The following is a 24,276-nucleotide window of genomic DNA, read 5'->3' as shown; positions in this document are numbered from 1 at the left end:
GCTAAAAGATTCTCTTAAATGCAGTTCAAGAATTTTGCACCCTCTGTGCCCTTCACACTGTGCATATCCCAATTGTTATTAGGGTAATTGAATTTCCCAAAGATTATTGTCCTTTTGTTTTTGCACTCGGACATCTGTCCACATATTTGCTCTTCTAACTCCCTTCCACTATTTGGGGGTCTATAGTATACTCCTACTAGTGTGGCTAACACTTTTTTATTTCTGAGCTCAACCCTCATATGGCCTCATTTGATGCTTCATTTACTATATCATCCCTCCTCACAGCTGTGATTGATTCTTTAACCACTAATGCTATGCTCCACCTTTTTTTATCCCCCTCCCTATCCTGCTTTAAAACTCTATATCCAGGGATGTTGAGCTCCATTTTGCCCCTCCTTAAGCCAGGCCTTAACTCCACACAAAGCAAAGGTGCCACCTTCAACTCAAATTCTCAATCATCATCATCTTGAGGGTCACCTGATTGGTATCATTGCCACTGGACTTGGCATCTGCCCCCTCCACCATTGTGGTTACAGTTTTTACAATTTATAGGATGCACTGAAGCACCAACACGCCAAGTTCCATTTAACGGCCCCTCTTAACTTTATCACTGAGGAGGGCAAGAACAGCAATGTTTGAGGCCACCATCTTGACTCGGGCATACGTCATTGCTGCTGAGTCAAAATCCTGGAATTCTCTATCAAATACTGTCATGGGAGCTTCATCACCATGAGAATTTCAGTGATTTAAGAACGTGGCCCACCAACTATACAAGGCAACTAGTGATAAGCAGTAAATAGGCCCTGGTCAGCACAGTTCAATTTCTGCGAGTATAGTTATAACACTTTTGCGAATCTTCTTTGAACTGTTTCCAATGCAAGTATATCTCTTCTTAGGAGACCAAAACTGAACACAAAATTCTGGGTCATGCTCACAACTTTCTTTCCAACCTATCTTTGTATCATCAGCAAATTTACAATACAGTCAGTGCCTTCATGCAATTCATAAATATAGACTGTAAATAGTTGAAGCCCCAGCACTGATCCCTGTGTCATTTCACTCATTGCAGTTTGACAACATTAAAATGATCCATTTATCCTGATTCTCTTTCCTGTTGGTTAGCTAATCCTCTATCCATGCTAATATATCACTGTGATGATCTTTGACCCAGAAGCAGTACAATAAGGAAACATTGTAATTTATTTAAAAGGTCCATGGAATCTGTAATTTCCTTTAAAAGTTTTTGAAAAGGATTTTAAGAGTTTGCATTAATTGTAAAGGAATCAATTGTAATTCTCTGGGATAGGAAATATTGGTCCATGTGACCTGGTAACCTTGACCTGGAAACAGTGCCAACAGGAAGGAAGTTAAGAAAGAAGCCATGTTGCTAAGCAAACACAAAGGAACAGGTAGAAGCCGAGGAGCTGGAGGGTGAAAGTGATCAGTGCACAGATGCAGATAGAGAGAAAGCAGACAGAGACAGAAGGAGGAACACAGAGAATTCGTGTAAGGAGAAGAAGCAAATCACTCAGGAAGAGTCAGTTGTTTCTGTTTGGCAGATAAGGAGACAGGAACTCACAAAGTACCTCAAAGAGTTTACCGAAAGTTCTAAAACCTGGAAAGTTGTGTGAATAGTTTGGAATTGCGAAAGATCTGGGTGTTTTCCCAGAGTGGCTAAACCATGAACTATGGTATATGTAACTAATTGGTTGGTTAAAAAGGAACTTTGGAAAGATACAGCATCAGGACTGTCATGGCCTGAGGGGGACAGGATTAAAGAAGAATGCTTTGCTGATAATAATCATACACGTGAAACTTGAAGGTAAACGTTGTTGTCAGATAGGACTCCTGACCTACTCTGCATAAGTAAAGAACGGTATATTGTGGAACTATGTGGCTATAGAGTGCCACATTTGTGTGGGTAGGGGTGCAAATGCTTGTGGTTATGTGAGATGTGTCTTTGTTGTATTGACTATTTGAAATGTTTGGTAGTATTGAAACTGAATATTGCTGCAAAGAGAGACATGTTGTGAAGCTTTTTGTCTTGCACTCAAGATGAACACAAAGATGCCAAATTTCAAATGGTCACCACAATTTATACCATAGGTCGGCAAGTTGACTTTGGCCAAGGCATTGCCATGGAGAAAGCATCTGGAGAAACATGCTGTTTGATTCTATCAGTCAATTGACCATAGGCTTCCCAAGCTCCCAGTAATACAAAAGAGATGCAAGGTTTAAACATAATCCTTTTGTTTGCAGAGAACAGGTCCCTGCATATGAATGTATGTCATTTCTAACAAGTGTAAATGAGCCATGTTATGAGCTCAGCTGAATATCTTAAATTGATTATTCATGCAGCTGTTAGCACACTCAGGATTGTTCAGAAAGTGCTGCCCAACTGTGGAATCACATCTCACAGTAGACACTTTGTTTTGGTCAGTTAAAAAGGAACTTTGGAAATCTACAGCATCAGGACTCATATCTGAGGGGGAGAGGGTCCATAAAGGTGAAAATTAAAAGTAAAAGTTATTGTCAGATAGGACTCCTGACCTACTCTGCATGATTAAAGAACAGAATATTGTGGAACTGTGCAAGAACCGTCTGGTTGAACATGGTCTGTACTCAGCCTATTACAAACATCTGAAGGAACATGTTGTTTGATTTGATTAGCCAATTTTTGGGGACGTATGGCCTACATATCTGCCATCATGCCAGCAGTGAAATTCATACACAGCGTTGCTCAATTGTGCAGTAGGCAGAGTGTCTTTTTGGACTGACGGCAGCATCCAGTTAGTGGAAAATACCACTCCCATAGCACTGCATGGCAGCAGTGTGAAACAGCTTTCTTAACCTGTTGTTCAAATTTTTGGGACAATTTGAGGTAGACTGGCCACTTTTCAGCTCCGAAAGCGGCAGCCATTGGGCCATTGGCAAGTTTGTGTGATACACTGTGAATAATGGCCTGATCAGGATTGCCACCACAGGATAGCTTTGATGTGCTCTATTCCTGCATCAGGCTTGCAAGGTGAGCAAATGGCTTGGGTCCTGTTTATAGGTTTGCTGATACAGCTAATTTTATAGTGCATGGAGCTATACGAATCCCAACACATATATTGACCAGTGAAGGTACATTTGCGATAGACTGTAGTGGAGAACCCATTAGTGGATTTCTCAACTAGCCTGTCAAGAAAAGGGAGTGAGGTAGACTGAACAACAGGTTAAGCAAGCCATTTCATGCCGCTACTGTGCAGTTGTTATGCAAGTGATATGTAAGCCATACCTCCCAACGATTGGCTAATGAATCAAATAGCATGTTCCTTCAGTTGTTTTTAATCCACAAAGTACAAACTAGACCATGCTTGCAAAACCCAAAATAAAACATTTACTTTTCAATGTGATTTTGCCTCTGAGCTGCATTTGGTGAACAGTCCTGAGTATGCTGATAGCTACTAATGACCAATGCATCTGCACATTTGCACTGCTCCTGGCTGCCTGATCTGAGAGTTTTCCCCGTCCCACCTCACGCCGCTCTCACAGGTTCAGCAGTCCCCCACATCCACTCTGAAAGGTTCACTGGCATTCCCCCCCTCCCCCGCCTGGATTGACAATCAATGGCTACCAGACATGTTGGAGTCATGAGGATGGAATGTCAAATAAGGTTTTCCAGTGAGCTAATCGTAGCTGGTATGTTGATGGGTTACCAATCATTTTCACCATTGTGTATCAATCACCCTGGCTCCAACCGATTATGTGGACAATAATTGACACTGAAACTTGCTATCATGTGGCAGAAATTAGCTCCTGATACTAAGTCCTTTATTATTCCAAGAACCAGAGGGAAACTAGTCAGTCAGTCTACACAGCACCAGCTGCAGGACATCAGCGGCAGAAAAGGCAGTAGTCCAAAATCTTTTTAAACCTGGAGACTATTGCATCTAAAACATTTCCCAACTTGATCCCTTTTCCAAGCTCACCTGTAAAGAAACTTGATCTCTTAGTAAGAAGAAACTACACGTGACTAACTTTGCAACCTGCTAAACATCCATCTCTTTGAGGGAACCTTACAATACACCCTGATATATGACTACAGATATTGAAAGCACATAAACTACCCTTTCGGAGTGAAAATACCAACTGGCCAGGCCCACAATGGCTGCTTTTCATACGATGAGCCAAACACATGAACTATTAGCTATTATTTTGTTTACAACTTGTAAAAGTGCGCTATTCTCTTGAACTGTATCTTTGTGCATGCATGTGTGTGCACACATCTGTGTGTGCATGAGGGATGCAGCATTTAGACTAATGGAGTCAATGCATGAAAAAAATAATCCTCTATTTAAACACACAAAAGATTGCTGCTGTTACTTAAATTGACCACACATTTCGGGGGCTAAGAAGCACGCACACCTTCCTTTTCAAAAAACATGCTGATTGTGGACAGTAAGGGAAAGGGTGTAAGGGTCTTGGTTCTATCTAGACCCTGTCCTCAACGTATCCATTAGAATTAGGAAGCTTACACAGGTGGTGTCATTTCATAATACTGCCTTTCCAATGTTTTAAATCTTTGGCTCTTTGGTACGATTTATTTTTCTGGCTTCTGAGCCTTCGTAAGATTCATAACCCTGTTATAAGGTTTTTCTCTCCACCACTATTCCTGAAACCTATTCCAAGTGTTGACTAACCCCCTAAAGAATATTTTCCTAACAGCAGCTCTGGACTTTCCCCTCCGGGTCTATGCCCTTTATCCTATGGCCTTCTTTTACCTTGAAGTAATGCTGCAGGCTTAAACCTATATTATTTAATATTGTGTAGGCTTCACCTAAATTTACTTGTTTCATGACAAAAGAGTTTCTCTAATCTACCTGTATTCCTTAATCTTTTTAGTGCTGAGATCAACCTTCTAGTTCTTCTTTGAAGTTCCTCCTGGGCTCACATGTTTCCTTTTTGTCTTGGATACCAATATTCTACAAATTGTAGCAAATATGCCTTGAGTATACTAAAAAAGCAATGTGCTAGGAAATCAATAAATTGATAAATTTTTATGTTGAGCACTCGTTACTTAGACATTTCTTTATTTTTGATGTTCGGTCATCCTGCAGCTTCGCATTTCCACCGAGTGACAGACCTTTTATACTCTCCAGAAGCTGCAGATCACCATACCTATGCCTGAGGCATCACAACTGCACTCTGAGGGACATTTACTTGATCCTCACTTTATGTGGACAAAGCCATGGGGGATAAAAAAATACCATATAGAATTCATGTGCTTGGGGCCAATTGCTTGCCAGGACTCCAGTGAATGGCCACAAACTCTGTGGGGACCCAACTGCTGGGTCCCACTATTGGCGATCTTCCTCTGCCTCAGAGAGAGAGAATGTCAGATTGGAGACCAGTAAGCCCAGTGAAATGAGGCATAACAGCCTCCAACATGGTACAAGTGGATCCCCACAGAGGGAGTTGTTGTAGAGAACAGTCCGGGCCAAGAGTAGCCTAGCTTTAAATTCGTGGCCATTATATGCCCTATAATTATAATTTCTTGTTTGTGTTTCCTGTTTTAATGAACCTATAATTTGTATTTTGAAGTTGACACAGTAATATAACTGAGTGGTTTGCTATGCTTTTGCTATACATTCAAATCACTTAAGACTGTAGTTCTTCAAGAAGAAGGCCCACCACCATCTTCTGAGGGTGACAAGGGAGAGACAACAAAAGTCACCCTTGCCAGTGACACCTACATCTTGAGAGTAATTATTGTTTAAAAATCTTATGGCAGTCAAGTCCATTAACCTGAACCCAAGTTTAAATGTAGACCAGGCAATTGATATGAAGGTTTAATACCTCAATATTGTAAAAGCTCCTTTGTAATTCTTATTTGGGACACTAAGTGATTTTTATTTGATAGTCTAAAGACAACAAGAATGGATTGGAATAATGTAGGTAAAGTGCTGCTAAGGAACATCATAGGGGCACGATGCCTTGCACTTGTTTTACACTGAGTAAAGAATTCAGTGATTGAGGTGGTGCAGATTTTCTAATAGATGTGAAAATACTGTCTCCAGACAGCCATCTGCAGAAAACAACAGCAAATCGCTGCAGTACCTTGCCAAGCTTAACCATGGACCAACACAGAAGTCCATGGTCGCCAACACCCTTTCATGGCATGGTACCTGAATAGACAGAAAGAGAGAATCTGACCAGAAGTTATGGTCGATAAGTGAGTTTCCTCATTTATATTTTTGTCCTTTTCCATTTTAGGAGAGATCAGGAGATGCAATTCAAACCATGGAAGAAAAGCCTATGTCAGTTGCTGCATTAGCTTCAAAATTCAAACAAGAATCAAGCAACACCTTGGAAAAGAATGAGGTAAGTGTTCAGATCATTTTACAAGAAGAATATTTACTGTGGCTTTATTTGATAGAACTATGTACAGCAGGCATTATAATACAGGTACAGTGTCTCAAAACCGGTAAGCCGGCAAGTTATTTTATTCCTTTTAATAAGAATTAAAATACATGCACGGCAGCTTATAAAAATGACTGGTTTTCAGACATATCTGGTTTTCGGCTAGCCAGATCTGAGTCACTGTACCTGTAATAACATGAAGCATAGAAATGTTTAATCATATGAAACTCCTTGTCCTATTTTCACAAATGAATTAACAGCACCCAAATTTCTCTCAGACATTATGTATTCACACTTCTGTTGACATTATTCTGAGGTCATAGAATGTTAAATTTTACATTACTTAAGAAATCTGTATCTTTTAAAAATATGACAAATAATTAACTACTTCTAAATGACATCCAGACCTGTCACTTATAGACAGTTTCAATATTCTGCATCTGAATATTTTCTTGCCGCTCCTCCCTTTTTTATAAAATGCTCTTCATCTTGGATTTTCCCTTCTTGCTCTTCCCTTTCATGATTACATTCCCAGATTCTCCATTTATGTCAATGTTCTATATTTAGTTCTGTCTCTCACTGCCTATTGTTACATCTGCCTCTCTCTTTATCGTTTCTCCGCTTCATGTCCTCCTGCTTTAAATCAATCCCTTCATCTATCTTGATTATCTTTCCTCTAATAGTTTTATTATTTGGAGAAGGCTAACAAGGCAAGGACATACACAATAAATGGTAGGATACTGAGAAGTGTAGAGGAAGAGAGGGACCTTCAAGTGCATGTCCACAAATCCCTGAAGGTGACTGGATGGATAGGTAAGCTGTTCAAGAAGATATACAAATACTTGCCTTTACTAACTGAAGCATAGTATACAAGAGCTGGCAGGTTGTGCTGGAACTATATAAAACACTAGTTAGGCCACAGCAGGAGCACTGTTTGCAGTTCTGGTCACCGCACTATAGGAAAGATGTGATTGCACTAAAGAGGGCACAGATTAGATTTACAAGGATGTTGGCTGAAATGGAGAACTTTAGTCATGGGGAAAGATTGTATTGGCTAGGATGTTTTCTTTAGAGCAAAGGAGGCTCAGGGGAGACCTAACTGAAATGTATAAAATTATGAGGAGATTAGATAAAGTGGATGGGGAGGCCCTATTTCCCTCTGGTTGAAGGGTCCGTAATGAGAGGGGATAAATTTAGCAGAAGAGGTAGGTGGTTTAGAAAGTATTTGAGAGGAATAGTTAGAACTCACTGTCTAAAAGGATAGTAGAGACATAAAGCCTCAATATTTAAAAAGTACTTGGAAGTGCAGTAACCAACAAGGCTACACACCAAGTGCTGGGAAGTGGGTTTGGGCTGAATGGTTATTTATCAGCCGGCAGAGACAGGATAGACTGAATGACCTCTATCCGTGCTGTAAATTTCTAAGATTCCATTGATTTCATACATGGTTTATGCAAACTTTTTTTTAAAAAAGAAAACGAAATATAATGCATGCTCCATTTTACTGGGAAGGATTTTTTTTCTGTAATCTTTACAAATATTAGCCAATAGTTACTGTTCCTTTTTGTCCCCACTGTGAAACCAAGATGAAAGACCAAGCTCATAGGCCAGGAGATCACAAGGGCAGTTCTGGACCTAATATTTGGAAATGAGCCTGGGTAGGTGGAAGGCATATCAATAGAGGAGCATTTTGGGGATAGTGACCATAATTCAGTTAGATTTAGGATTGTTATAGAAAAGGATAAGGTTGGGCTGGGAATAAAAATTCTAAACTGGGGAAAAGCTAATTTTACTAAGATGAGATATGATTTGGCCCAACTGGACTGGGAGCAGTTACTTGCTGATAAAATTGTGTCAGAACAGTGGGAGGCATTTGAGGAGGAAATAGTGAGAGTACAGGGCAAATATGTTCCCATAAAGACAAAGTAGGAAACCAAGTCCGGAGAACCCTGGATGTCAAGAGTCATAAAGGTTAGGATTAAGGGAAAAAAGAGAAGCTTATGGCAGACACTGAGAGCTCAAAACGGCAGAGTCCCTAGAGGAGTATAAAAAGTGCAGAGGAGAACTTAAAAAGGAAATTAGGAAAACCAAGAGAGTGCATGAGAAATTATTGGTGGGTAGAATTAAGGAAAACCCAATGGGGTTTTTAAAAAATATATAAAGAGCAAGAGAATAACAATGGTAAGAGTAGGGCCAATTAAGGACCGTAGGGGTAATTTGCCTGTGGGCTCAGAAGACGTGGGACAGTCCTCAATGAATACTTTGTGTCGGTCTTCACAATGGAAAAGGACGACACAGGTACAGACACCAAGATGGAGGACTGTGAAATATTAGAGGAAATTAACATAGTGAGAGAGGAGGTACTTGTGGGTTTAGCATCCTTAAAAGTGGATAAATCTGCAGGCTTGGATGAGATGTATCCCAGGCTGTTGAGAGAGGCAAGGGAAGAGATATTAGGGGCCCTGGCAGTAATTTTCAAATCCTCTCTCGCCACAGGTGAGATGCCAGAGGGCTGGAGGTCTGCTATCATTGTCCCGTTATTACAAAAGGGAGGAAGAGATAGAACAGGAAAGTCCAGGCCAGTCGGTCTAATCTCAGTGGTGGGGAAGTTACTAGACAAAATTCTGAGGGACAGAATATATCTGCATTTGGAGAGACACGGATTAATCAGGGATAGTCAGCGTGGATTTGCTAAGGGAAGGTCATGTTTGACAAATTTGATCAAATTCTTTGAGGAGGTAACCAGGAGTGTTGATGAGGGTAATGCATTTGATGTGGTCTACATGGACTTTAGCAAGGCTTTTGATAAGGTCCCTCATGGCAGACTGGTCAAGAAAATAAGTGCCCATGGAATCCAAGGCAAAGTGGCATGTTGGATCCAAAATTGGCTGAGAGGCAGGAAGCAGAGGCTAATGGTAAAGGGATGATTCTGTGACTAGAAGTCTCTTTCCACTGGAGTTCTGCAGGGCTCAGTGCCTGGGCCCCTTACTGTTTGTGGTGTACATAAATGGTTTAGTCTTAATTGTGGGGGGTATGATCAAGGAGTTTGCGGATGACACGAAAATTGGTAGGGTGGTAAATAGTGAAGAGGATAGACGTAAACTGCAGAAGGATATCAATGAGCTGGTCAGGTGGACAGAGCAGTGACAAATGGAATTCAATCCTGAAAAGTGTGAGGTAATACACTTGGGGAGGGCTAACAAGGCAAGGGATTACACTATGAATGGTAGGAGTGAAGTACTAAAAAGCACTGAAGATCAGAGGGAGCTTGGCATGCATATCCACAGATCCCTGAAGATAGCAGGGCAGGTAGGTAAAGTGATTAAGATGGCATGTGGGATACTTGCCTTTATTAACCGGGGCAGAGAATACAAGAACAGGGAGGTTATGCTGGAACTGTATAGAACGCTGGTTAGGTTACAACTGGAGTACTGCATGCAGTTCTGGTCACCACCTTATATGAAGGATGTGATTGCACTGAAAAGGGTGTAGAGGAGATTTATCAGGATGCAGCCGGGGCTGGAGGGTCTGAGCTATGAGGAAAGATTGGATAGGCCGGGGTTGTTTTCCTTGGAGCAGTGAAGGTTGAGAGGGGACCTGATAGAAATGTATAAAATTATGAGGGCCATTGATAGGGTGAATAGGAAGGCATTAGTAGAGGAGTCAATAACCAGGGGGCATAGATTTAAGATAAGAGGTAGAGGGGTATTGAGAATTTTTTTCACCCAGAGGATGGTGGGAGTCTGGAACTCACTGCCTGAAAGGATGGTTGAGTCAGAAACTCTTGTAACATTTAAAAAGTATTTAGATATTCAGTTGCTTTGCCATAGCCTCCAGGAGTATGGGCCAGAGCTGGAAAATGGGATTAATGTAGTCAGATCTTTGTCGACTGGCGTGGGTACAATGGGCTTTCTTCTGCACTGTCAACGTCTATGAGTCTATGAACAGAGTGAAAATGAGGTTGAGATAAATTAGGAAGCAATCGTCAGGACAGACCCATCAGAGGTGGCAGCACCCTGGTATACAGTCAGGAGGGAGTGGCCCTGGGAGTCCTCAATGTTGAATCCAGACCCCATGAAGTCTCATGACATCAGGTCAAAATGGGCAAGGAAACCTCCTGCTGATTACCACGTACCCTCAGCTGATGAATCAGTGCTCCTCCATGTTGAACACCACTTGCAAGGGCACAGAATGTACTTTGGGTGGTGGACTTCAATGTTCATCACCAAGAGTGGCTTGGTAGCACCACTACTGACTGAGCTGGCTGGGTCCTCAAGGACATAGCTGCTAGGCTGTGTCTGCAGCAGGAGGTGAGGGGAAAAACATACTTAACCTCGTTCTCACTAATCTACCAGTCGCAGTTGCATCTGTCCATGACAGTATTAGTAGGAGTGACCACCGCACAGTCCTTGTGGCAATGAAATTCTGTCTTCACATTGAGGACACCTTGTATCGTGTTGTGTGGCACTACCACCATGCTAAATGGGATAGATTTTGAACAGATCTAGCAACTGGACATCCATGAGACGCTGTGGGCCATCAGCAGCAGCAGAACTGCATACAACCACAATCTATAACCCCATGGCCTGGCATATCCTGCACTCTACCTTTACCACCAAGCCAGGGGATCAACCCTGGTTCAATGAAGAGTGCAGTATGGCATGCCAGGAGCAGCATCAGGCATGACTAAAAATGAGGTGCCAACCTGGTGAAGCTACAACACAGGACTACTTGCATGCCAGAGAACAGAAACAGCATGCAATGTACAGAGGTAAGTGATCCTACAGCTAACAGGTCAGAGCTAAGCTCTGCAATCCTGTCACATCCAGTCGGGAATGGTCGTGGACAATTAAACACTAACCGGAGGAGGAGGAGGAAGCTCCCCCATCCGCAATGATGGGGGAGCCCAGCACATCAGTGCAAAAGACAAGGCTGAAACCTGAGCATTTGCAAACATCTTCAGCCAGAAGTACTAAGTGGATAATCTATCTCGGCCTCCTCCTGAGATCCCCAGCATTGCAGATGCCAGATTCCAGCCAATTTGATTCACTCCACGTGATATCATGAAACAGCTGAAGGCAGCCTGTGGGCCCTGTGTGACAAGATTCTGCCAATTGTTCTGAAGACATGTGTTCCAGAGCTTGCCACGCCCCTAGCCAAGCTGTTTTAGTACATCTACAGCACTGGCATCTACCCGACATCGTGGAAAATTGCCCAGCTGTGTCCTATCGCAAAAAGCAGGACAAACACAACCAAGCCAATTTCTGTCCCATCAGTCTACTCTTTGATCATTAGTAAAATGATGGAAGGTGTCATGGTCACCTCGAGTTGAACTCGAGGTGAGGTGAGAGTGACTGCCCTTGACATCAAGGCACCATTTGACCAAATGTGGCATCAAGGAGCCCGAGCAAAACTGGAGTCAATGGGAATCCAGCGTGGGGTGGAGTGGTGGTGGGAACTCTCCGTTGGTTAGAGTCATATCTAACACAAAAAAAGATGATTGTGATTGTTGGAGGATAATCGTCTCAGTCCAGGACATCACTGCAGGAGTTCCTCAGGGTAGTGTCCTAGGCTCAACCATCCTCAGCTGCTTCATCAAAAACCTTCTCTCCATCCTAAGCTCAGAAGTGGGATGCTCGCTGATGATTGCACAATGTTCAGCACCATTCACAATTCCTCAGATACTGAAGCAGTCCATGTCCAAATGCAGCAAGACCTGGAAAATATCCAAGCTTGGGCTGACGAGTGGCAAGTAACATTCATGCCACACAAGTGTCAAGTAATGACCATCTCCAACAAGAAAGAATCTAATCATCTCCCCTTGACATTTAATGGCATTACCATCACTGAATCCCCCACTATCAATATCCTGGGGTCACCAGAAACTGAACTGGACTAGCCATATAAATACTGTGGCTACAAGAGCAAGTCTGAGGTTGGGAATCCTGTGGTGAGTAATTCACCTCCTGACCCCCCAAAGCCTGTCCACCATCTACAAGGCAGGAGTGTGATGGAAAACTCTTCACTTACCTGGATGAGTGCAGCTCCCACAACACTCAAGAAGCTCTACACCATCCAGCACAAAGCAGCCCACTTGATTGACAACCCATCCACCACCTTAAACATTCATTCCCTCCATCACCAGTGTACAGCAGCAGCAGTGTGTACCATTTACAAGATGTGCTGCAGCAAAGCTCCTTCGACAGCACCTTCTAAACCTGAGACCTTCACCACCTAGAAGGACAAGGGCAGCAGTTGCATGGGAACACCACCACCTGCAAGTTCCCCTCTGAGCCACGCACCGTCCTGACTTGGAAATATTTCTCTACTGTCGCTGGCTCAAAATCCAGGAACTCCCTCCTTAATAGCACTGTGGGCATACCCACACCACATGGACTGCAGCGGTTCAAGAAGGCAGCTCACCAGCACCTTATCAAAAAAAATCATTAGGTGATGTTAAGCTTGGATTTTTAAAAAACTTTTTAAAAAAATTTTTAAAAAGGCAAAGTTGAAGGAAGTAGAGTTGCAGCACTTTCAGTACTGAGAGGGAATGAAGTGGAGTAAAATGTGGTATAGTGACTGTTGGTTTCAACATGGTGGGGATGTATTATGGATAGAGAGCATATTGGATGATACAAGAGAGTATTATTTAAGGAAGCACTGAGTTGTAAAATAAATTTCAAGACGGGTGAGCAAAGGACTGGAAACAGCATCTGCACTTATCTTGTAAAATAGGCAACAGCCGGCAATGGTGCAGAAAGCAGTGCTGCAGTTTAAAATTAAAAAAACCTGCAGAATCGCGATTGTGGGGATCCTGCCAAAACTTGAAAAGAACGCGAAATCCAGCAGAGAAAGGCTGACAGCTGCAGAGACAGTTTTTTTTAAAAAGTGACCGGTCTTAAAGCGGCAATGCATTTAAACTGGAAAATACTTGAAAAGTGGTTATGGGCAGAAAATTATAAGAGGGAACGCAACTTCGCAGTAAGCCAAACACCCAAATTCGTCATTATCTGGAAAGCCTATCGGAAGTGCAGTCCCCTCGCAGTCGTTTACGATGCTGCAGTTCGGACACATTGATCCATTCGACCCCATTGCAGATGACTGGTCTCAGTATGTCGAAAGCTTAGCATTCTTTTTTACCACTAATGACATCACAAGGGAGGAGAAGAGGGCAATGCTTTTGTCCTCAGGCGAGAGCTATGGGTACCCGCATGGGTCCCAGCTATGCCTGTCTCTTTATGGGGTATGTTGAACATTCCTTGTTCCAGTTCTATTCCGGCCCTCTCCCACAACTCTTTCTCCGGTACATCGATGATTACTTCGGTGCTGCTTCATGCTCTCGTCGGGACTTGGAAAAATGTATTAATTTTGCTTCCAATCTCCACCCCTCCATCATTTTCACATGGTCCATCTCTGACACTTCCCTTCCTTGACCTCTCTTCTCAATTTCTGGTGATAGACTGTCCAACAATATCCATTACAAGCCTACCGACTCCCACAGCTACCTCGACTACAGCTCCTCACACCCCGCTTCCTGTAAGGACTCCATCCCATTCTCTCAGTTCCTTTGCCTCTGTCGCATCTGTTCTGATGATGCTACCTTCAAAAACAGTTCCTCTGACATGTCCTCCTTCTCCCTTAACCGAGGTTTTCCATTCACGGTCGTTGACAGGGCCCTCAACCGTGTTCGGCCCATCTCCCACGCATCCACCCTCACGCCTTCTCCTCCCCCCCAGAAACATGATAGGGTCCCCCTTGTCCTCACTTATCACCCCACCAGCCTCCCCATTCAAAGGATCATCCTCCACCATTTCCGCCAACTCCAGCATGATACCACCACCAAACACATCTTCCCTTCACCCCCCCCGGCGGCATTCGGTAGGGATCGTTCCCTCTGGGACCACTCCTCCATCACCCCCTACTCCTCAACCCCCACCTATGGCACCTCCCCATGCCCACGCAAAAGATGCAACACCTGCCCCTTCATTTCCTCTCTCCTCACTGTCCAAGGGCCCAAACACTCCTTTCAAGTGAAGCAGCATTTCACTTGCATTTCCCCCAACTTAGTCTACTGCATTTGTTGCTCCCAATGCAGTCTCCTCTACATTGGAGAGACCAAACGTAAACTGGGCAACCGCTTTGCAGAACACCTGCGGTCTGTCTGCAAGAATGACCCAAACCTCCCTGTCGTTTGCCATTTCAACATTCCACCCTGCTCTCTTGCCCACATGTCTGTTCTTGGCTTGCTGTATTGTTCCCTGAAGCCCAACGCAAACTGGAGGAACAGCACCTCATCTTCTGACTAGGCACTTTACAGCCTTCCAGACTGAATATTGAGTTCAACAACTTTAGATCTTGAACTCCCTCCTCCATCCCCACCCCTTTCTGTTTCTTCCCCCTTCCTTTTGTTTTTTCCAATAATTTATATAGATTTTTCTTTTCCCACCTATTTCCATTATTTTTAAAGTTTTTATGCCCTGCTAGCCTTTCCACCCCACCCCCACTAGAGCTGTACCTTGAGTGCCCTACCATCAATTCTTAATTAGCACATTTGTTTAGATAATATCACCACCTTCAACGCCTCTGTGTTCTTTTGTTCTGTTGTGTGTGACACCTTTTGATTATCTGCTCCTATCACTGCTTGCTTGTCCCTACAACCACACCACCCCCCCACTTCTCTCCCCCCACCCAACCCCCCCAACCTTAAACCAGCTTATATTTCACCCCTCTCCTTAGATTCACTCAGTTCTGTTAAAGGGTCATGAAGACTTGAAATGTCAACTCTTCTCTGCTGATGCAGCCAGACCTGCTGAGTTTTTCCAGGTAATTCTGTTTTTGTTTTGGATTTCCAGCATCCGCAGTTTTTTGTTTTTATCTCTAGGGAATTCTTCACCATTAATACGCACTGAGGATTATGCCGATACACGTGTGTACACTTTGGGGTCTCCTCAGCGTGTGCTATTTTCCAAAGAACAATGGAAAACTTGCTCCAAGGATTGCCCCATGTTATCATTTACTTGGATGACCTATTGGTCACGATACTGAATGACGATGAACACTTAGCAAATATAGAAGAGGTGCTCAAACCCTTCACACAAGCAGGGATACGTTTAAAACGAGAGAAATGTCTTTTCCAAGCTAAGAAGGTAGTTTACTTGGGCACAAGGTTGACGCACAGGGCTTGTATCCTGTGGGGGGGTATAGAAAGTCCAGGCCATTCACAAGGCACCTGCCCTGGGAAATACCACAGAGCCTAAGGCCTTCTTAGCTATGGTAAACTGCTACGGCCGATTCCTCCCAAACCTCTCAACTGTGTTGGCCCCAATGTACTGCCTGCTTAAGAAGAAGCAGAAGTGGAGTTGGCAAGCCCCCCCAGGATGCCTTCCTGAAAGTGCAGCGATTGTTAAGATCGTCGGCCTTGTTGGTCCACTTTGACCCCAAGAAGGAATTAATTTTAACATGTGATGTGTCCCATTATGGAATAGACACTGTCCTTTCACATTGGATTGTGGTTGGCTCTGAATGACCCATTGGTTATACATCTCGCAAACTCAGTGTCGCAGAGCGACGATATTCCCAGATTGAAAAGGAGGGATTATCTATTGTGTTCGGCATTTGGAAGTTTCACCAATATCTCCACAGTTGCCATTTCCATATTATAACCGAACACAAGCCCCTACTGGGATTATTTGGAGAAGACAAAGCGATACCACCTATCTCACCGGCTCACATCAGAGATGGGCACTAATATTAGCTGCCTATGAATTCACTTTTGTTCACCGTTTGGGAACTCAAATCGCACATTGAACGCACCTAAGCCGCTTTCCCCTCCCAGGTAATGACAGGGAAGCTCTAATTCCTCAGGAACTGGTCTTAGTGCTAAATTTTCTGGATTCCTCCCCTGTTCAGACTAGACAAATCTATGAGTGGACAAGCCGGGCCCACTATTGTCTAATGTCTGGGAGCAGGTCTCGAATGGTTGGTCAGGTGGATCTAAATCCAAGATGATGAATCCCTATTCTAATTGCAAATATAAACTCTCCTGCCAGGATGGCATATTACTCTGGGGAGAAAATGTTATTGTGCCCCTGAGGGGGGCAAAGGCTGTTATTAGCCGAGCTCCATGGCGCTCACCCAGGCATGACCAGAATGAAGATGCTCGCACACAGCTATTTGTAGTGGCCAGGCATGAACTTGAATATAGAAACCCTGGTCAAAAGCTGTCCTCAATGCCAGCAGATGCAATAGCTCCCTCCCTTTAGCTCCATTGCACCCATGGGAATGACCGGGGCAGCAATGGGTGTGCCTCCACGTCAATTACATGAAACCGTTTCTGGGCACAATGCTCCTTTTACTGATAGACGTAGGAGTCAATGAAGTCTGGTTGCCCACATTGGCTGCCACTATAGATCATTTGTGGCAGAGTTTTGCAGTACATGGGTTGTCGGAAGTCCTCGTGTCCAACAATGGAACTGCTTTTACTAGTGGGAAGTTCCACAGGTTCACGACCCTTAATGGCATTAACCATATCAAAACCTTACCTTACCACCCCGCATCGAGCAGCATGGCTGAACAGCAGTCCAAACCATTAAATCTGGGATGAGAAAGATGGAAGGGGATTCCATTGACATGCGATTGTCCCGTTTCTTGTTTGTATACCAGACCACGCCACACACGATGACCGACATTGCCCCTGCAGTACTACTAATGAGGAAACATCTCCGCACCCGCCTGACCCTTATCCGAATGAATTTAGCGTGGATAGTGGAGAAAAGCCAAGAGGCGCAGAAGACCAGGCACAATGATCATAGCCACACAAGAACTTTCATGGTGGGAGATGCGGTCCTCGCGAAGAACTTTGGAGATGGGCCCAATTGGCTGTTAGGCGAGGTGTGTGCAGTAATTGGACCCATCTCCTATAGCGTATTGGTAAACGGCCAAATAATTAGATGACATGTGGATCGTCTCTGCAAAAGAACACCAGTCCCACAAGAAGAAATGCAGTTTTCATGTACGCTTAAGTTTGTGCCACATGTAGAGGACAAGTCTCATGATTGGGAAGCATTGGTAGGGCCTTTGGGACCTGAGGAGGTCGGGGAGACAAACTGTCCAATTTCTACTGAGAAACCTAGTGGACAACTGTCTCCTGAAAAGGAAGTCTCGGAAAAACCAGCCAAGGTTGTTGAATTGAGACATTCAACACATCCAAGAAAGCCTCCTGAAGACTTGACCTGTAAATAATTATTGTGTAAATAGTTAATGTGGTTTAAGTTTGTTAGCTGTACTTTTAAGTAAAGGGGTAGGGATGTGGTAAAGTGAGGTACCCTGTCCCTTTAAGAGAATGCAAGTGTACTGATCATGTGACAGCACTGACGAATCACTATACAGCGTCGGAAACTGGGAACTGTAAGTTGAGTTCTAGAGGTTTCTGAATGAGCACGTATGATCTGGTGCTCTGCACTATGTCTCAATAAACCATCACTGTTTACTCTTACATCAGTCTCTACCCATTATTGATTGCAAGCAGCAGTTAATGAGAACATAGGAAGGTGTGCAGTTAGAGTTCAGTTGGCCAACAAATTCATTTACCCAAGACATGAAATCAAGCATCTTGGGAGTGGCTTTATTAATAGAGGAGCGAGGTCACAGGAGAAAGTGTGACCAATGTTGAAAGATAGACATGGGTAAAGCCATTAAATGTAAGGGGTTGTTGTCTTTGATTAGCCTTGTGAAACATGAAGGAAGAGACTTCTGGGGAGGTGGTGGCATAATGGTTTTGTCATTGGACAATGTAGGGACCCAGGGTAATGCTCTGGGAACCCAGGTTTGAATTCCACCATGGCAGATCGTGAAATTTGAATTTAAAAAATAAAAAATCTGGAATTAAAAGTCTGGTAATAACCACGAAACCATTGCCAATTGTCATAAAGACCCATCTGGTTCACTAATGTCCTTCAGGTCAGGAAATATGCCACCCTTACCTGGTCTGGCCTACATGTGATTCCAGACCCACAGCAATGTGGTTGACTCTTAAAAATGCCCTCTGAACAAGGGCAATTAGGGATGGACAATAAATACTGGCCTAGCCAGTGACACTGACATCCCATGAACAATTTTTTTAAAAAATTGAAACAGATTTTATTGCTTCATTAAACAGCATGGAGATCAAAATGTAACTTGACTTATTACCATTAGGGCTAGAGAACACTTTGCACTTTCTAAAGTCAAACATATGCTGTCTAAACCTTTGCAAAGGAAACACATTCAGTTAATTTCCTGTTTCCAAATGCTCAAGACTTTGACTCTTTCATTAGTGTTACTTAGTCATAGCATTCTCTCTTGAGTTAGCAGGTTGTAGCTTCAAGCCCTGCTTAAGGACTTGAACACTTACCTAGGATGACACTCGAGTGCAGAACTGAGGAAGTGCTGAATTGTTAGAAGTGCCATCCTTTAGATGAGATATTAAACTAAGGCCCTGTCTCCTTGTTCAGATTGATGTTAAATATCCCATGGCACTATGACAAGAGCAGGAATTTCCTATATTGTCTTAGTTAACAACTCCCCCTCAAACAACATCGCTAAAAATAGGAGAATGGTTCATTTATCTTATTGCTCTTGGTGGGATCTTGCCGTGAAGAAAATGGTTGCCTTATTTGCTTACATGACGTTGCTCAAAGAACATTAACAGTTCATCAGTGATGTAACATAGACCAGATCCTTTACATTAATGAACCAGTTGGATTTTTCCAAAAATCTGGCTGTTTTTTAATGGCTATTTTCTGTGGGTATCCCATAAATTACCAAATTATTCTAGCCAATTTGTGACTTGCGAAAGGAGCATTTGGTCTTTTAAAGGTTGTGTTGCTGGGTATCATAATCATGAAGCTACTGCACCTCTGAGTTATTCACTATGAAGCACTTCAGGATATTCTGAAAGATATGAAAGTTACTTCAATGCAAATTTCTTTTTTTTCCCTTAGAAACAACTCAAGGGGCCAATTCGTAAAAAGCCTCCTTGCTCTCTGCCTTTGTGTGGTATGAAGAATAATACTGAAACAGGCCATAATGCAGATGAGGTAAAATAATCATATCTCTAAGTACCTACTTACCTTAAAATAAGCCTGCGCTGTTTATTCCAAAGGCGACTTTAATCCTCAAGCTTGAACCTATGTGAAGCCTAAAATTCTGATAATCTGAGATCAGATCACGCATATGAAATAAATCTTGTAACTTAATTGGCTCATTGGCCTTATGAGAACATGCTTCTTAACATGTTACTTTTTTTCAATGCACAGAAGCCACCAGTTAACGACTCAACCCATCGTCCAAAGTTGAAGGTGAAAACCTCCTCGCCTCTCATTGAAAAACTCCAGGTGTGTTTCTGAATATATTTGCCACTTCCTGTAGCTATGGCCCGTTATGCACAGAGTAATGAACATGTGGCACAGAGAGTTAAGCACTAAGATAATAAAATGTTGAAAATAACAGATCCATCAACACCTGTAAAGCAAAAAGGTGGGTCAGCATTTCTGGAACAGACCATGTTGACGAAGGAGTGCTGAGGATTTTGACTGGGAGAAAGACATTCAGAGAATCTGTTCCTGAAGATGATAAAGCAATTTAAATAACATTAAAAATCACAAAGATTTAACTTGCAAACTTTACATATCTTCTCAGCAACCTTAGAGTGTGGTAATTTTTTTTTTACCCTTTGTCTCAGCCATTTGGTAAATATTTTACAATGTCATGACTTGGTAGAAGTTGTACTTTGCAAGCATTCAAAACTGCCTAAGAATATATGTTCCACACTGTCTGATCTTAGGCTGGTACTTGTCAAGTGTGCTATCTAATCACAAACACTGAAAACTGCTGACAGCTGCTCACCTTGGTAATTTTAATTTTTTGAGAAATCTGATCACAGCATAAAGTATCCCAACAATGAAAACTCTGTTCAAAAAGGGGTTTCCACTCAATCCATTGAGAGTTTTAAATTAGGCTTTTACTATTCTTTTAAGGTTAGAAACTAGGAACTGTTGTAGAACAGAGAGATTTCATGAACAGAAAACACTAAAAGTCACTGGGCAGATACAAAAAATAATTTAAAAAGCCATTAGAATGTAACCGTTCTTTCTCTTTTCTTTTTCATATAGGCCAACTTGCTTCTATCCCCGACTGCTCTCTTGCCTGGGGTTGGTCCAAAGAGTCCATTAAAATCTTCCTTCTCGCCTTTTGCTAGTCCCGCTTCTACACCTGATAGCCCTGGAGCACGTTCCCAATCCAGCGAATCAGATGGAGGTCCAGCTACTTTTGACCAACCTGCAGAAGGAGAACCTTTGCACAGTTTCCACAAGGTACCACAGTTTTGAGTGCTATTATTTACAAATCTGTTGCTTTAGAATTTAAAAAAAAAATTATATATAGGAACTGATGTTAACAAATAACTGTTACATGTGTCTGGAATCCATTACATTACCAATGCAACTACATTAGCACAGCAAGGCCTAGTTCAAGCTGCTATTTACAAAGAATTCAAACATGGAACTGCGAACATACAGGATTGTAAAATAAAAATAGGGAGTGTGAAATAAAAAATAGAAAGATTGTTAGCATCCGAAGAGAAGTTAATTTATGATTTGAGGTTGGAAGGTATATAATCATCACAATTGTTTCTGGGCAATCCGTGGGGCACAGTGAAGAGGAAAAAAGGACAGAGACAGAGATCTGTTACGCCATCTCCTGTGCTACCTGACTTAACCTGTGCCTGAGGTGAGGAGCTATAGGATTTGGGGGTCCACAGGTATAGATCACTAAAAGCTAGTGCACACGTGCAAAACGTAATCAAAAATCAATTGGGGATGTTGGCCTCAGGTGGATAGAAATGCAAAAGTGAGGAAGTTAGGTTCCTTTTGTACAACTCTTGGTCAGACTTGATCTAATCAAGTTGTTTAAAATGATATAGGAATTTAATATGGTAAGCACAAATAAACTATTTCTTCTGGTAAGAGAATCTTTTACAAAGGCATATAATGTTAAAATTAGAGGCGGGCCATTTTGAAGTCAAATTAGGAAGCACTTTTTCACAAAGGTGATCTGGCACACTATCCCTGAAATGGCTGTGGGTGCTGGGTCAATTACCTTTCTCAGGATTAAAATTAATGCAGATTTTCACAATTCTGAGGTACAGAGATGAGGTATACGTTGCACAATAATGGATATGGACAGACAGATGTGCAGACAGACAAGCACTAACTCCTGTTCATGTTCAGTTGAACGATGAATACATTTTCGATCCCAAATTTGTTTGGTTGTGTTTTGTTTGGTTTGACCCTTTAGAGTCGAGCACGTGTGTCACTGAAACGACGACCACCGAGCAGGCGATTTAGACGCTCAGTCGCTGAAGAATCAAGTAACTCTGGCAGTCCAGAAAAAAAGACACCTGCCAAGAACGTAGAACCAGAACAGAACGGAGCACCAGATGAAGAATGTGATGACATTTTTGTTGATCATGGAGTTCAAACTGACGATGCAAACTCAAAGAACTCCCCCTCACCCAAAGAAGATTCTTGCATCTCACCTAAAGTGTCTTCACCTGAAGAGCCTTCACAGGAAGAGCTCAATGACCTCTCGTCTTCTCAAAGCCAAGAATCTGAAATCTGTTCTGATCAAAATCTATGTGAACATATTGAAGACAATAATATCACTACAAACAAAACAGATGAGTCTTCAAACAAAGATAGTGAGGCCTCTGTCAGTAATGACAGTAATGATCACAACACAGCAGGAAGTGAGACTGCAGTTTCTGACACCTCCAATCAGGAACCCAAAACTGAAGAAGTAAAAACAGTCGATACTGAGCAGCAGAACTCCAATGCAGAGGTAGGCGAAAGAGGTTTTATTTGACCAAATTAACTTGCATGAACTCCAACAGTAACAACAATTGATTTCTTGCCCCTTTAGGGATCTTAGGTCACTCTACCTTCCCAGCAATGACACAAGACTTTTAATGCCAACAATCTTAGTGCCTTTCTACCAGGGAGATGCTTAAAGAAAATAGCAAATTCAAGCCTTCAGCGATAGTCTGAACATTTGTCCTGCTGCATTGTAGTTGACTTTTTAAGACTTTTATTTCAGTTTCTCATGTTTTGACAATAAGATTCATTTCTTCACTCAGGGCATTTAATTTTTCAGTAAATTTCTCACTCTTTCTTGGCATTGCAATCTCAACATTTTGTGAAGGGTGGAGGGTGGGGCAAGCAATTAAAACCACCCCTGTGGCATTATGATCTGTATCATGTCATATTTAGTTTCTATTTATGAACCGAAGATGAGAAATCCATAACGCCTTGCTTCCTGCTTTTTTCAGCTACTGCAGTACACACTTGTGACATGTGATACACTGTCTCAAACTGGCTAATTAAATTCCCCTGTGCTGGTGTCTGGTACCGATTGAGTAAATAATGCCGGGTGCTTTGAGGTTTGGGGTTCATGGTCGCTACTGGGACCTGCAATTATTTCTTCAGGATTGCCCATGGAAAGAGAGAACTTGCAGTTATACCATGGCTTGTAGTTTTCTTAAAGCATTTCAAATCACTTGATACCAATGAATTGCTTTGGAATGCAATTATTATGTAGGAAAGTGCAGCAACCAAATTGGTGCACAGCAAGGTTCTTTGAACAGGGAATGAATGAGCATCCAGAATATCTATTGAATGTGATGTTGGTCAGCCAAGAAATATTGGTCAGGACATTGGTAGAATTCCCTCCTTTTCATCAAATTGTTCTATGGGATTTTGTATCTTCACCTGAGCAGACAGGAGGCTCCTTGGTTTAACATTACATCTGAAAGCTGATGCAATGCTGAAATAATGCATTGAAGTGCCAGTCTACATTGTGTGCAAGTTTATTGTGTATCCTGTGTGACTGTGACAAAGGTGAACTTTCCCTCTTCATCCTTCACGATCTGTCTGCAACTTTTGACATGGTTGACTACATCATTCTGCACCATCACCTCTCCACTATCGTCCAGCTAGATGTGACTGCTCTCACCTGATTTTGTTCTTATCTATCTAATCAAAGCCAGAAAATGCCTTCTAATAGCTTCTCTTCCTGCTCCCTCACCCTTACCTCTGATGTTCCACCAGGATCTATCCTTGGTCCCTTCTTATTTCTCATCTCCATTCTGCTCTCAGCGACATCATCTGAAAGCACAACATTAGTTTTCCCCTGTGCACTGACAACACACACTCACTCTCTCAACCCCTCCTCCTTCTCAGACTGCTTATCTGACATCCATTACTGGATGAGCAGAAATTTCCTCCAATGAAATATTGGGAAGACTGAAGCCATCAATTCCCATTCCAAACTCTGTTCCCTACTACTGACTCCATTCTCTCCCTGGCAACAGTCTGAGGTTAAACCAGACCTTGTTGTCATAAGGTTTGCAACCTTGGTGTCATATTTGACCCTGAGAACAGTTTCTTACCTCATATTCATTCCATCGTTAAGGCTGCCTATTTCTACCTTGTTAACATCACCTAACTTTTTGTCAATGTCTCAGGGAATTTGCTAATGACTCATTTCATTGTTACCTTTAGAATTGTCTATTCCAATGCACTCTCCACTACTGGCCTCCCACATTCTGCGCTCTGTAAACTTGAGGATGTGGTCAGAGATGGCCTTATCTACAACTGATATGATGGGATGGGCAAGGTCAATGGGATGGCTGTGAATGTTGGTTGAGGAATTTACATGGAGGGAGAGATTGAACGAGTTTCATGGGGCAGTGGACTCAGGAGAGAGAGCATGATGAGTTGAGATGGAGGTTGAAATCACTCAGGATGAAAAGCCATTCAGTACAGAGCTGAAGGGTGA

The 24,276-nt window shown here is 42.6% G+C and overlaps 1 protein-coding gene across 2 annotated transcripts in view; it reads left to right on the top strand.

The window, feature by feature from the left end:
- The window catches only part of LOC121290697 (capZ-interacting protein-like), a 65,513-nt gene that overhangs the window by 35,306 nt on the left and 5,931 nt on the right, over positions 1-24,276 (top strand). Inside the window, exons 1-6 of one of the 2 annotated variants that reach the window (XM_041211511.1) lie at positions 1,391-1,822; positions 6,259-6,366; positions 19,386-19,481; positions 19,701-19,778; positions 20,556-20,756; positions 21,739-22,281. In XM_041211511.1, the coding sequence (XP_041067445.1) occupies positions 6,286-6,366; positions 19,386-19,481; positions 19,701-19,778; positions 20,556-20,756; positions 21,739-22,281 (999 nt within the window). In that variant the 5' untranslated portion in view covers positions 1,391-1,822; positions 6,259-6,285. Of the gene's footprint in view, positions 1-1,390; positions 1,823-6,258; positions 6,367-19,385; positions 19,482-19,700; positions 19,779-20,555; positions 20,757-21,738; positions 22,282-24,276 lie in introns of those variants that run through there. The other variant, XM_041211510.1, reaches the window with a different exon arrangement.

This window comes from Carcharodon carcharias, chromosome 18, assembly GCF_017639515.1.
Source record: "Carcharodon carcharias isolate sCarCar2 chromosome 18, sCarCar2.pri, whole genome shotgun sequence".
NCBI lineage: Eukaryota > Metazoa > Chordata > Chondrichthyes > Lamniformes > Lamnidae > Carcharodon > Carcharodon carcharias.
This window is presented reverse-complemented; position numbering and strand designations above follow the sequence as displayed.